The sequence below is a fragment of the Equus quagga genome, chromosome 4 (assembly GCF_021613505.1).
Source record: "Equus quagga isolate Etosha38 chromosome 4, UCLA_HA_Equagga_1.0, whole genome shotgun sequence".
Classification (NCBI taxonomy): Eukaryota; Metazoa; Chordata; class Mammalia; order Perissodactyla; family Equidae; genus Equus; species Equus quagga.
Window position 1 is genome coordinate 5,946,543 of NC_060270.1, and position 14,138 is coordinate 5,960,680.

The window sequence follows — 14,138 nt, forward strand, 5'->3', positions numbered from 1 at the left end:
CAGCACAGACCTACGTACCACTTGTCAAGCCATGCCGTAGCAAGCATCCCACATATAAAGTAGAGGAAGATGGGCATGGACATTAGCTCAGGGCCAATCTTCCCTAACAAAAAGAGGAGGATTGGCAGCATATGTTAGCTCAGGGCTAATCTTCCTCAAAAAAAAAAAAAAAGAAAGAAAGAATAAAACACGTAGGAATAAATATAACCAAGGAGGAGAAAGAACTGTACACTGAAAATTATAAGACATTGATGAAAGAAATTGAAAACAGAAATAAATAGTAAGACATTCCATCCTCATGGATTAGAAAAATTAATATTGTTAAAATGTCCACCCTACCCAAAACCACCTACCGATTCCATGCAATCTCTATCAACATTCCAAGGGCCTTTTTCACAGAAATAGAACGCACTATCTTAAAACTTGTGTGACCCCAAATAGCCAAATCAATCTTGAGAAAGAAAAACAAAGCTGGAGGCATCATACTTCCTGATTGCAAACTATATTGCAAAGCTACAGTAATCAAAACAATATGGAACTGGCATAAAAATAGATACATAGATCAATGGAACAGAATAAAGAGCCAGAAATAACCCTTGCATTTATGGTCAATTAATTTATGACAAAGGAGACAAGAATATACAATAGGGAAAGGATAGTCTCTTCAATAAATGGTATTGGGAAAACTGGACAGCCGCAAGCAAAAGAATGAAACTGGACCAGTATCTTACACCATACACAAAAACCAACTCAAAATGGATTAAAGACTTAAATGTAAGACCAGAAACCATAAAACCCCTAGGAAAAAAACATAAGTTCTCTGACATCAGCCTTGGTAAAAAACTTTTTTAATTTAACACCAGAGCAAAGGCAACAAAAGCAAAATAAACAAGCGGCACTACATCAAATTAAAAAGCTTCTATACAGCAAAGGAAACCATCAACAAAACGAAAAGGCAACCTATAGTATGGTGACAGATAAAAACTAGACTATTGGTGGTGAATATGATGCAATCTTTAGAGAAACTGAAATATAATAATGTACAACTAAAATTTATACAATGTTAAAAGGCCAATATGACCTCAACAAAATAGATTTTTTTAAAAAGGCAACCTATGGAATAGGAGAAAATATTTGCAAATCATATATCTGATAAAGGGTTAATACCCAAAATATATAAAGAACTCATACAGCTTGACAGCAAAAAAACCAGTCCAATTAACTAATGGCAGAGGAACTAAATCGACATTTTTCCAAAGAAATATACAAATGGTCAACAGGTACATGAAAAGGAGCTCAGCATCACTAATCACCAGGGAAATACATACCAAAACCACATGAGGTATCACTTCACATCTGTTGGAATGGCTATCATCAAAAAGACAAGCAGGGCCGGCCCCGTGGCGGAGTGGTTAAGTCCGCGTGCTCCAGCCTGGGGATTCCCCAGTTCAGATCCTGGGTGTGGACACGGCACCGCTCATCAGGCCATGCTGAGGTGGCGTCCCACATAGCACAATCAGAGGCACTCACAACTAGAATATACAACTATGTACTGGGAGCGGGGGGTGGGGGCTTTGGGGAGAAGAAGGAAAAAATAAAAGGGAGATTGGCAACAAATGTTAGCTCAGGTGCCAATTTTTAAAAAAAAAGGACAATGTTCGCAAGGATGTGGAGAAAACGGAACCCTCACACACTGCTGGTGGGAATGTAAACTGGTGCAGCCACTATGAAAAATAGTATGAAGGTCCTCAAAAAATTAAAAATAGAACTACCATATGATCTAGCAATTCCACTTCTGGATATTTACCCTTAGGAAACAAAATCGCTATCTTGAAAAGATATCTGCATGCCCATGTTTACTGCAGCATTATTCACAATAGCCAAGACATGGAAACAAATTAAGTGTTCATCAATAGATGAATGGATAAAGAAAATGAGATTGAGATATACAGACATATACACATGTACAAACACACATATACATATATACACACACGTGCACACACAAAATGGAATATTATTCATCCATAAAAAACAAAGAAATCCTGCCATTTGTGAAAAATGGATAGACGTTGAGGGCATTATGCTAAGTGAAATAAGTCAGAGAGAGAAAGACAAATACTGTATGATCTCATGTATATGTGAAACTTTTTAAAAAACGAACACTTAGATACAGACAACAGATTAGTGGTTGCCAGAGCTAGCTGGGCAGGGGGCTTGGGGAGATTCAAAATGGGTCAAGGAAGTAAAAAGGTACAAGTTTCCAGTTTTAAAGATAAGTCAGTCCTGGGGATGTACTATACAGCATGGTGACTATAATTAACAACAGTGTACTGTATATTGGAAAGTTGCTAAGACAGTAGATCTTAAAAGTTGTCATCATGAGAAAAAACTGTAATTATGTGTGATGATGGATGTTAACTAAAACTTACTGTGTCAATCACTTCACTATATATATATATATATATATATACAACCATTATGATGTACACCTAAGGCTAATACAATGTCCTGTCAATAATATTCAATAAAATGAATTAATTAACTTTAAAAAATAAATTGATACAAATCATTGGGAAAGCAATTTGGTACTAATCAGAACAGCCATAGAGTGAATTAAATCTTTACACACAATAATCTCACCCATAATTATTATTAATGAAACAACTCATTATGGTATTATTTAAGTGGATAAAATTTTTGAAATAAAAAATTATATAAAATTATTAACCTACAGCATTCCCTTAGAATATATTATACAGTAATTACTACATTTTCAAAACTATTTAACAACATGGAAGTTTTTACAATACCATTTATAAAAGCACTAAAAAATCAGATATCAAGGATCCTTGCACAGGAAACTGTAAAGCACATACCAAGTGACTGCAGGAAGATTGTAGAGTAGGAAGCACCTTCCATCTTCCCACCTAGACAAGAACTGCACTGGCAGAATCTGTCTGCGATAACTATTCTGAAATTCTGGAGTCTATTGAAGGCTTACAACTTCCAGTCAAAAGGTTCAACAGTAAATTGCAGTTAACTGCAGTTAATTTCAGCCCTTAGGGTGACAGTGGCTACCAATCCCCCACCCTCAACCCTGAAGCAAGCAGCTAGGCCCAAGTTCCTAGAACAGTTTGTGTGGGCTTGCAAATGCCAAGGTGAGCAATAAGGACCTTGTCCTCCAAATATCAGGAATCTGTATTCTGATCACTGATTGCCGTTTCTGGTCATGGATGAGCAAACATAGAGACAGGCAGCCACTGTTGCAACAACCAACACCATTGTTGCAACACTCTTCTTATCCAGCAAAAATGACTTCCAGGAGATTTAAAGGGTTAGGGCCTGTTTTGTTTTATTTTCTCCCCTTCATTTTCCCCATTTTTTCCTTTTGGAAACCAAATATTTAAGGACTAGGAGATTAAAAAGTAATCACATATATGAGGGAATTAAGAAAATTAGAGATGCAACCAGGGAAGGGTATAGGCTTAGAAAAGACCTAAGAAGACCTTATGTTTACACATCAGGCTGATCCCTGGGACAGAGACTTGTTACAACAATAAGAAAAAAATGAAAAAACCCAGAAACTCCTGGAGAAGGGGAAAAGTTTGATTTCCAGACTTATCATAAGATTCAAATGTTGAGTTTTCAACAAAAAAAAAAATCACAAGGCATACAAAGAAACAGGAAAATATGGCTAATCCAAAGGAAAAAAAAATAATAAATCAACAGAACCTAACCCTGAAAAAATCCAGATGGCAGATTCAATAGACAAAGACTTTAAAATGACTGTCTTAGGGGTCAGCCCAGGGGTCAAGTGGTTAAGTTCATGCATTCCACTTTGGCAGCCCAGAGTTTCATTGGTTCAGATCCTGGGGGCAGACCTAGCACTGCTTGTCAGGCCATGCCAAGGTGGCATCCCACATGCCACAAGTAGAAGGACCCACATCTAAAATATACAACTATGTACTGAGGGGGTTTGAGGATAAGAGGGAAAAATAAAAAAATAAAATCTTAAAAAAAATGACTGTCTTAAAGATCCTCAAAGAGCTAAAAGAAGTCTTGGACAAGGTTAAGAAAATGATACTATCAATAAAGAGACAAAATATATAATGAACTATAAGAACATTCTGGAACTAAAAAGTAGAACCACCAAAATGAAAAATTCATTAGAGGAATTCAAAAGCAGATTCAAGTAAGCAGAAGAAACAGTTGGTGAACTTGAAGATATGCTCATGGAAATTATCAAATCTGAGGAACAGAATGAAGAAAAATTTCAGTAAAATGAACAGAGCCTAAGGGACCTGTGGGACACCAATAAGTGTATCAATATACACATTGTTGGAGTCTCAGAAGGAGAAAAAGAGAGAAAGGGGCAGAGAGATTATTGGAATAAATAACCACCAAAACATCCCAAATTTGATGAAAGACATGTATATAAACATCCTAGAAGTCCAAGGAACTACAAGGAGAATAAGCTCAATGAGACCCACACTAAGAAATGTTATAATCAAATTGTCAAAAGACAAACGCAAAGAGAGAATCTTGAAAGCACCAAGACAAAAGCAACTTGTCATATACAAAGGATCAATAAGATTATGAGCAGATTTCTCATCTAAAACCGTGATGGCCACAAGGCCTTGGGTTGGTATATTCAAAACACTAAAGGAAAAATACATCAACCAGAAATACTATATCTGGTAAAACTGTTCTTCAAAAATGAGGGCAAAATTAAGACATACCAAGATAAACAAATGCTGAGGGAGTTCATTATCACTAGACCAGCCCTACAAGAAATGCTAAAGGGAGTTCTTCACATTGAAATGACAGGACATTAGAGAGTAACTCAAAGCCACATGAAGAAATAAAGGTTATTAGTAAAAGTAAATACATGGACAATTATGAAAGCTTGTATTATTGTAAATTTGGTTTGTAATTTGCCTTTTTGTTTTCTACATGATTTAAGAGACTTCTGCAATTTTTAAATTACTACACTATGTTTTTAAACACAAAACGCATAAAAATACAATTTTGTGACATCAATAATTGAAAGGATGTGAGGATGAAGCTGTATATAGGAGCACAGTTTTGTATGTTATTGAAATTAAGCTGGTATAAATTCAAATTAGAATGTTATAGCTTCAGAATGTTAAATGTAATCCCCATGGTAACCACAAAGAAATAAGCTACAGAATACAGAGAGAAGGGAATAAAAAAGTTTCACTATAAAAAAATCAAGTAAATACAGAGAAAGACAGTAATACAGGAAATAAGGGGCAAAAAAGGTATATGGCATATAGAAAACAAATATCAAAATGAGAGAAAATAACTCCATGCCTTATCAATAGTTGCTTTAAATGTAATTAATTAAAACTCTCCAAATAAAAGACAAAGATTGGCAGAATGGATAAAAAGATATGATTCAATCATAGGCTGTATACAAGAGATGTACTTTAGATCCAAAGACACAAATAGGTTGAAAGTAAAAGGATGGAAAAAGATATTCTATGCAAATACTAGCCAAAAGAGAGCAGGGGTGGCTATACTAAGATTAGACAAAATAGACTTTAAATCAAAACAGTTTACAAGAGACAAAGAAGGATATTATATATTAGTACAAGGTTCAATACAAGATGATTTAACAATTATAAACATTTACACACCTAATAAGACTATCAAAATATATGCAGCAAAAACTGACAGAATAGAAAACAGAAATAGACAGTTCTACAATAAAAGTTGGAGACTTTAATACGCCACTCTCAATAATGGATAGGCCAATCTGATAGACGATAACTAAGGAATTAGAGAACTTGAACAACACAATAAACCTACTAGATATAACAGACCTATCCACAACAGTCTATCTAACAACAGAATACATATGCTTCTCAATTTCACATAAGCATTCTCCAGGATAGATCATAGTGTAGACAGCTAATTAAGTCTTGATAGATTTAGAAAGATAAATATCACACAAAGCATCTTCTCTGATAACACAGGATGAAGTTAGAAATCAATAATAGTAGAAAAATTAGAAAATTCACATTTGTGGAAATTAAACTACACAATCTCAAACAACCAATGTGTCTAAGAAAAAATCACAAAGAAATTAGAATACGCTTAGGGATGAATGAAAACAAAAACATAACATATTAAAACATATGAGACACAGCAAAAGCAGTGCTAAAGGAGAAATATATAGCTGTAGATGCTTATATCAAAAAAGAAGAAATATCTCAAATCAACAACCTAGCTTTACAATTTAAGGAACCAGAAATGGAAGAACAAATTAAATTCAAGAACAGAAGAAGAAGAATAAAAATTAGAGCAAAGATAAATAAAATAGAGAATAGAAAAACAGAAGAGTAAATCAACTAAACCAAAAGTTAGTTCTTCAAAAAGACAACAAAATTGACAGAGCTTTATATAGATGGACTACGAAAAAAAGAGAGAAGATGCAAATTAATAAAATCAGAAAAGAAAATGAGGAATTACCACCAGTCCTACAGAAATAAAAAAGATTACAAGAGAATACAATAAACAATTGTATACCAACAAATTAGACAACCTAGATGAAACAAACAAATTCCTATTGACACAAAACCTACCAATACTGAATCACAAAGAAATAAAAAATCTGAATAGACACATAACTAGTAAGGACATTGAGTTAGTTAACTAAAAATCTCCCAACAAAAGAAAGCCCTGAATCTGATAGCTTCAACTCGTGAATTCCACAAACTTGTAAAGAACAACTAACAGATAATCTTTTCAAACTCTTCCAAAAAATTTAAGAGGATGGAACACTTCTTACATCAGTTTATGAGGCCAGCATTGTCCTAATATCAAAACCAGAAAAAGACACTACAAGAAAACTACAGATCAATATCCCTTACGAACACTGATGCAAAAATTCTCAACAAAATACTCCAAGCAGAATTCAACAGCTTATTACAGTTATACACCATAACCAGATGGATTTATTCCTGGAATTCAAGGATGGTTCAATATACAGAAATCTATCAATGCAAGACACCACGGTAACAGAATGAAAGAGGAAAACCACATGGTCATCTCAATGTAGAAAATGTGCTTGACAAAATTCAACACCTAATAAAAACACTCAACAATCTAGGAATAGAACAAAACTACCTCAACATAATAAAAGCCATATATGAAAAACCCACAGTGAACATCATACTCAATGGTGAAAGGCTAAAAGCTTTTCCTCTAACATCAGGAATAAGAAAAGAATGCCCACTTTCACCACTTCTAGTCAACATAGCACCTGAAGTTCTATCCAGAGCAATTACACAAGAAAAAAAAATAAAAAGCACTTAATTTGGAAAGGAAGAAATAAAATAATGTGCTCACAAACAGTATGATCTTACATGTAGAAAACTCTAAAGATCACACACACACACACAAACACAGCTGTTAGAGTTAATAAACAAAAAAGGAAATTAAGAAAAAAATTACATTTATAATAGCTTCAAGAAGAATAAAAAACATAGAAATTAACTTAACCAAGGAGACAAAAGACTCAAAAAATGAAAACAGTGCTGAAAGAATTTAAAGACATTAATAAATGAACACACATCAAATGTTCATGAATTTGAAGACTTAATATTATTAAGATGTCAATACCAAAACTATCCACAGATTCAACACAATCTTATTACAATTGCAATGACAAATCTAGGAAGAAAAAAATCTGTCCTAAAATTCATACAAAAAATTAAGGGACCCCCCAATAGCCAAAATAATCTTGAAAAAGAACAAACTGGAGGTCTCACACTCTCTGGTTTCAAAACTTACTACAAAGCTATAATAATCAAAACAGCATGGTACTGGCATAAAGATAGATACACAGACCAATGGAATAGAATACAGAGCCCAGAAATAAAGCCTTGAATATATGGTCAAATGATTTTTATTATGGGTACCAAGACCATTCAATGGGGAAAAGACAGCCTTTTCACCAAGTGATGCTGAGAAAACTGGAGATCCACGTACAAAAGAACGAAGTTGGACTCTTGCCTAACACCATACACACAACTTAACTTGAAATGGATCAAAGACCTAAATGCAAGAGCTAAAGCCATAAAACTCTTAGAATAGGGAAAAATCTTCATGACATTGGATTTGGCAATAATTTCTTAGATGTGACACCAAAGGCACAGGGAACAAAAGGAAAAATAGACAACTTGGACTTTATCAAAATTAAAACTTTTGTACATAAAAGGGTATTATCAAAGCAAAAAGGCAAGCCACAGAATGGGAAAAAACATTTTCAAATCATATTTCTGATAAAATATTAATATTCAGAATATATATAAAACTCCAAAAACTCAAAAATAAAAAGAAATCCAATTCAACAACGGGCAAAGGACTTGAACAGACGTTTCTCCAAAAAAGATATATGAATGGCCACTAAGTACAACATCTTAGTCATTAGGGAAATCCATATCAAAACCACAATTAGATATCGCTTCACATCCATTAGGATAGCTATTATGCAAAAATAGAAAATAGCAAGTGTTAACAAGGATGTGGAGAAACTGGGACCCTATGTACTGCTGGTGGCAATGTAAAATGGTGCAGCTGCTATGGAAAACAGTATGGTGGTTCCTCAAAAACTTAAAAATAGGGACCGGCCTGGTAGCATAGTGGTTAAGTTTGCACACTCTGCTTTGGTGGCCCAGGGTTCTCAGGCTCGGATCCAGGGCATGGACCCAGCACTGCTCATAAAGCCACACTGAGGCAGCATCCCACATAGAGTAAAGGAAGATTGGCAAAGATGTTAGCTCAATGACAATCTTCCTCAAGCAAAAAGAGGAAGATTGGCAACAGATGTTAGCTCAGGGCCAATCTTCCTCACACACACACACACACACACACACAAATCAGTAATAGAATTACCATATGATCCAGCAATTCCACTTTTGGGTAGACACCCAAAACAACTGAAAGTAGAGACAGATACTTGCACACTGATGTTCATAACAGTGTTATTCACAAGAGCCAAAAGGTGGAAGCAACCCAAGTCTCCATAGACATTTATACGAGACTACAGAAAGGCAAAAAAGCAATCAGAACTTCAATGAGAAAAGTAATCTCCAAACTATTGTTCTGGTTATGATACCTCATATAAAGCATCAAAAATTAAAACAGCAGTTGACTGACCTATTTCTATATTGGGGTTGAGGAGGTCCAAGGAAAAACCAAAACACAGGGGTCAAACACTGATAAATTTTACAAAATAAAATTTAAAATTTCTACACTACAGAAGATACTATAAACAAAGTAAAATTCCAAATAGGAAACTTGAAAAAATTTCTGCAATACATGTAACAGTTAATACATTTAAGAGGAGTTCTTAAAATAATAAGAAACAGAAGGAACACCTCAATACATACAAAGAGTAGGGAGAAAACTTATGTAAGAAATACAAAATCCATCTTCACTAAAAATAAAAAATGATTAAAATGAAAACAATTATGTTTATTTTTGCCAACGGTTTATCAAAAAAATTTCAATGATAACATCTAATTCTGGCTAAAATATAGGAGAGAATGGCACTATAAGGATTTACAAGAATAAATACACAAAGACATGTGTATAATCCACTTACTATAGCACTGCTCTACAGACAAAAAGTGAAAAATATCCTAAATGTCTACTCATAAGGAAGCAAATATAAGTAAAAGAAGATAAAATAGATTTCTATGTATTGATGTAGAAAGTTACCAAATTGAAAGTGAAAAGCTGATTTTCTCATTTACTCTTCTACCATACCTAGGCATTATCCCATTTTACAGATGAAGTAAACTGAGGCATAGAGAAAGAAGTTAAGCAAATTCCCTGAGCTGCAATTCAAGCCTGTACTAAATAAGTTAATACAGACATGGCATTTATCATAGTGTAAGATCATAGTACAGACTTAACAAATATCGGTTAAAAGTTGTTACAGGAGTAATATAAGCTTGATAATTGAGTTATCGATATGCTAAAATACTAAATCGTCATCTAGAAAAAACAAATACCCTACTTTAAGGAGACCATTTTAATTTACATTTCCTATTCACTCTTGATGTTTTCTATTATTCCTTTATTTTTGGCATAAAACACAAGATTTGTTTTTCCTGCATAATTCCATTCAGGTTGTCTTATAGTCAGTAATAACAGTTCTGAACACTAATGACAGGCTAAGGCTAGAGTAAGACTTTCAGCCTTTATATAACATTTCTCCATGTGTATTATCAAGGGCACAAGTACTAGGTTTTCAGGGGAAACTTCCTCAGTTTTCAGTCATAGCCTCCATTGTTCAACCTACCAATTTTTAGTTGCTACTTGACATTCCATCTTTGTTACACGAGTTGGTGTGTTTACCAGTAGCAGAACAATAACAATAATGTCAGAACATCACGTCTCCTCGTGAGAAGATCTAAATAATTTCTATTTACTCTTCCTGATCGTGAGACAGACAGGCTGGGAGAAGGGTGGTTACAACACGAGTCCCATCCTTGAGCCTACTCTGTGTTCACCCTGTATTTCATTTCTAACGTGCCACAGCTACTGAAGCAACGGTATAGCCATACTTGCAATTTACTTCCATGAGGCACTCTAGATTCTCCTCAAAATGAACTCATTTGACGGGAAGAGAGAACTAACGCTTGTTCTAAGGAGTGCAGAACTCCTCCTTAAACCAAAAAGTAATACTAATACGGCTGTGACAATTGCCTTGGCAGCACTGGTAATGGCAACCAAGGGTGCAGTGATCTCAGGATCAGACATTGGCATCCTCACGGTAGAAGACTTCAGTAGCATCAATACAGCAACAGCCTTTTTTTTTTTTTTGAGGAAGATTAGCCCTGAGCTAACATCTGCTGTCAATCCTCCTCTTTCTGCTGAGGAAGATTGGCCCTGAGCTAACATCCGTGCCCATCTTCCTCTATCTTATATGTGGGATGACTACCACAGCATGGCTTGCCAAGCGGTGCCATGTCCGCACCTGGGATCCAAACCGGCGAACCCCAGCCCCTGAAACGGAACATGCGAACGTAACCGCTGCACCACCGGGCCGGGCCAGCAACAGCCTTTAACGGCACTTTTGATATCAGCAGCAATAAGAGAGACACAAAAATAATGACTACCATTTATTAATCACCTACTAAGTCCCAGGCATTATATTAGGGGTTTTACACAGGTTATCTCCTTAAATCTGCACAATAATCCAATTAAAGTGTGTATTATTATCGCTGTTTTAAAGATAGAAGTAACTTGCCCAAGGTAAGTCAGCATGTTAGCAGTACTGCTAAGATCTGAATCCAGATGTCTGGCTCCAAAGACTATGCCTATTCCAAATGGAAGAATCAAAGAATATTACCACCATGAGAAAGAATTTTCAGGGCCCACATCAAATACCACCTGGAAATTTCGTAACTATTTAGAAAGGACTTGAGGAGAGCTAGAGTTCTCACTGAAGAGACTTTACAGACAGTCAGAAATTTTAGACCTATATTATTAAACCGTAGCCCTAGATTGGTATAAAGCCGAAAAGTACAGATTACAATTTGATAGTTTCACAGAATCCTCACAATAGTGCTATTTTTCATAACAACATGAATGTGCACTGAGGTCATACGAATTCATCTTAAGTGACTTTTTTTATAGAAAATATCTTCAATAATAATTTTTATTTGTATCATATTTTGTGTGCACAAAGAATTCTCACATATGAGATTTAAAAGAGAGAAACAATTCTATGAAAGTCATTCAAAATTATTTCTCTTTTTATAACTCAGGAAACCAAAGCTCAAGGTTAAATGACATGAACATTAACCCAAGTGCACAAAACAGTAGGTACTGAGCTAAGCACTGGGTATAAAGGCAAATAAGACATGCTCTCTCCTTTAGGAGCACATGGAATAGTAGAGGAGGCAGAAATAAGCACCTATGGTATACAATGATAAATGCATCTCTAATATCTCTAATTACACATTAAATTTATTAGTAACTGGATAATACCACTGAAGCTTTCATGTTTTTCAGCAAATCCAGAAAGAGACCTATAAGGTATAAAGTTAAAATTGTCACTGACAATTTACTAAGTAGAACTCAGGTGAAAACATAAAATATTCTCCAAAAGGAGAATAATTCCTAAAATGTATAAATTCATAAGAAATAAACTGAGTTTAAAAAATAAAATGTGTTAGAAATATATTTGTCACAGGTCTTTAAAAAGACAACAGTAAATACTCTTTAATGTAATTAGTCTTACAAGAGAAATACAAACCAGAAGTTACCTTTGGATGGTTCAGGGCAAAAAAAAAAAAAGACCAGATCAATAATTTTTCACTCAGATCAAAATATTTATTGTACTGGCTGAAGACCGAAAATTAAAAAGAGAAGTTCATGGTAAATGAAAATTAAAAGATCCAGTAGTGTTTACTAATTGACATGCCCTAGCTTTTCCCACACTTTCTTCTTTACAGTCCCCACATGAGACTCTCCTGGAGCTTAAAACAAAAGCAACTTCAGGTTTCCATTTCTCTCATTGGCAACAGTAAGCCACGTTTGCTAATGGAATTCAGCTATCTCAAATCATTTTTGTGAGGAATGCATTCAGCCATTTATTCAGCAAATATTTACTGACCACTAAGTACCAGGTACAGTTCTAGATTCTGGATATAAAAACATTAAATAAGACAAGATGGAGGGATGGATGGATAGATAGAAGAATGTACAGTCAGATGGACAGATAGGACAGAGGAGGAGGAGGAACAGACAGATGTCAGGGGAAGGTATTTCAATTATACTAAACAAATAAAATGAAATAATAAAATAGATAACTAAATTTCCATTAAGAGTCTGCATCTATTTTCCCAAAACACAAGTAGAGTGTCCGGCACTTTTTGAAATTGATTATTAGCCATGGACTGTTGGTTCCAACAGCCACTCTGGTCACCAGGGGAGAAAAGTCACACTAGCCATCAGAATATATGTGCCTCACATTTAGCAATAACATATCGGTGGGGGAAGAATAGAGGCGGGCTCATGAGAGTAAGTATAGTGCTTATTTTGAGTAAAGTTATCACTAAACATACCTTTTAGATAAAAAGGAGTTCTTGAGAGGATTTAGATTCTGACAAGAGTCTAGGCTGCCATCAGATGATGAAGAAAGCTGCTCTGATTGCATGTCGTCTGTATCACCCAAACTGGCCTCAGTTACAGATGAGGTCTTTATGTATTTTCTTCCTAACTCCGTTCCCAGGACATTCGTCAATATAACTCTGGGTATCCTGTCACACAAAATAACAAACACTGTACTATACTGAAGTTTGCAGTAAAAAACGTATTCTAGGAAGCTGAATTTTCAAACATTGTCATCGTAGCACAAGTAAGTTATCAGAACTATATCACCCTAGAAATTAACCCATAAATATTCAAAATTTTAGATGAACATATTTGTTTCCTGAAGTACCTGTGTCTTATACACTGGCATAGATTAGCCTGCCACTAATAATGGCTTTAACTGTACTAATGGATGCTATTGAGGTGCTTAAAATTTTAACCAATTTTTCTCAAAAAATGCTTTATTTTTCTTTCCTAGTAGTTATTAAAAACACAGTTTACTACAAACCAATTCAAGACATCTTTATTCTTCTCATTCAACAGCAAGGTCCTTGATAAGTAATTACATAGATTGACAAATAACAAATGCTAAATCCAACAAGAAAGACATCATTCAGATTGTACCTATGGTAATGACAGATTCCATAAGCGAAACAGCTTATCAATATGTCAGTAGCAGCGCTTTACTGACCCTTTGCAACAGGTAACACTGAGGAAGGGCCAGAGGACTTTTGTTTAAGTGGAAACCGTGAGCTTCCCTGTACTCACGAGATTTGCTGTAGCACTTAGAGGGATTCTTTATTTTCACTACATAAACCACTAGGTTCTTTTCACTATGTTCCAGACAGCAGAGAATTTCATAAATCAGGAGAACTTTAACATAATTTAGTCATATTTTTATTTTAAACGTGAAGAACTCAAAGCTCAGAAAAGTTAAATGGTTGCCCAAGTATAAATAACTCTTCCTAGTAGAAGAAGCCAGGCCTACTATCTTCTTC

At 34.9% G+C, this 14,138-nt stretch overlaps 1 protein-coding gene across 8 annotated transcripts in view; it reads right to left on the reverse strand.

Annotated features, from left to right (window-relative positions):
* Positions 1-14,138, reverse strand: part of SENP7 (SUMO specific peptidase 7) — a 140,794-nt gene that overhangs the window by 45,809 nt on the left and 80,847 nt on the right. For 5 of the 8 annotated variants that reach the window (XM_046659225.1, XM_046659232.1, XM_046659228.1 and 2 more), the window contains one exon: positions 13,113-13,307. The exons of the other annotated variants lie outside the window; for them this stretch is intronic. In XM_046659225.1, coding sequence (XP_046515181.1) covers positions 13,113-13,307 — 195 coding nt within the window. The remainder of the gene's footprint in view (positions 1-13,112; positions 13,308-14,138) is intronic. 8 annotated transcript variants of the gene reach the window in all.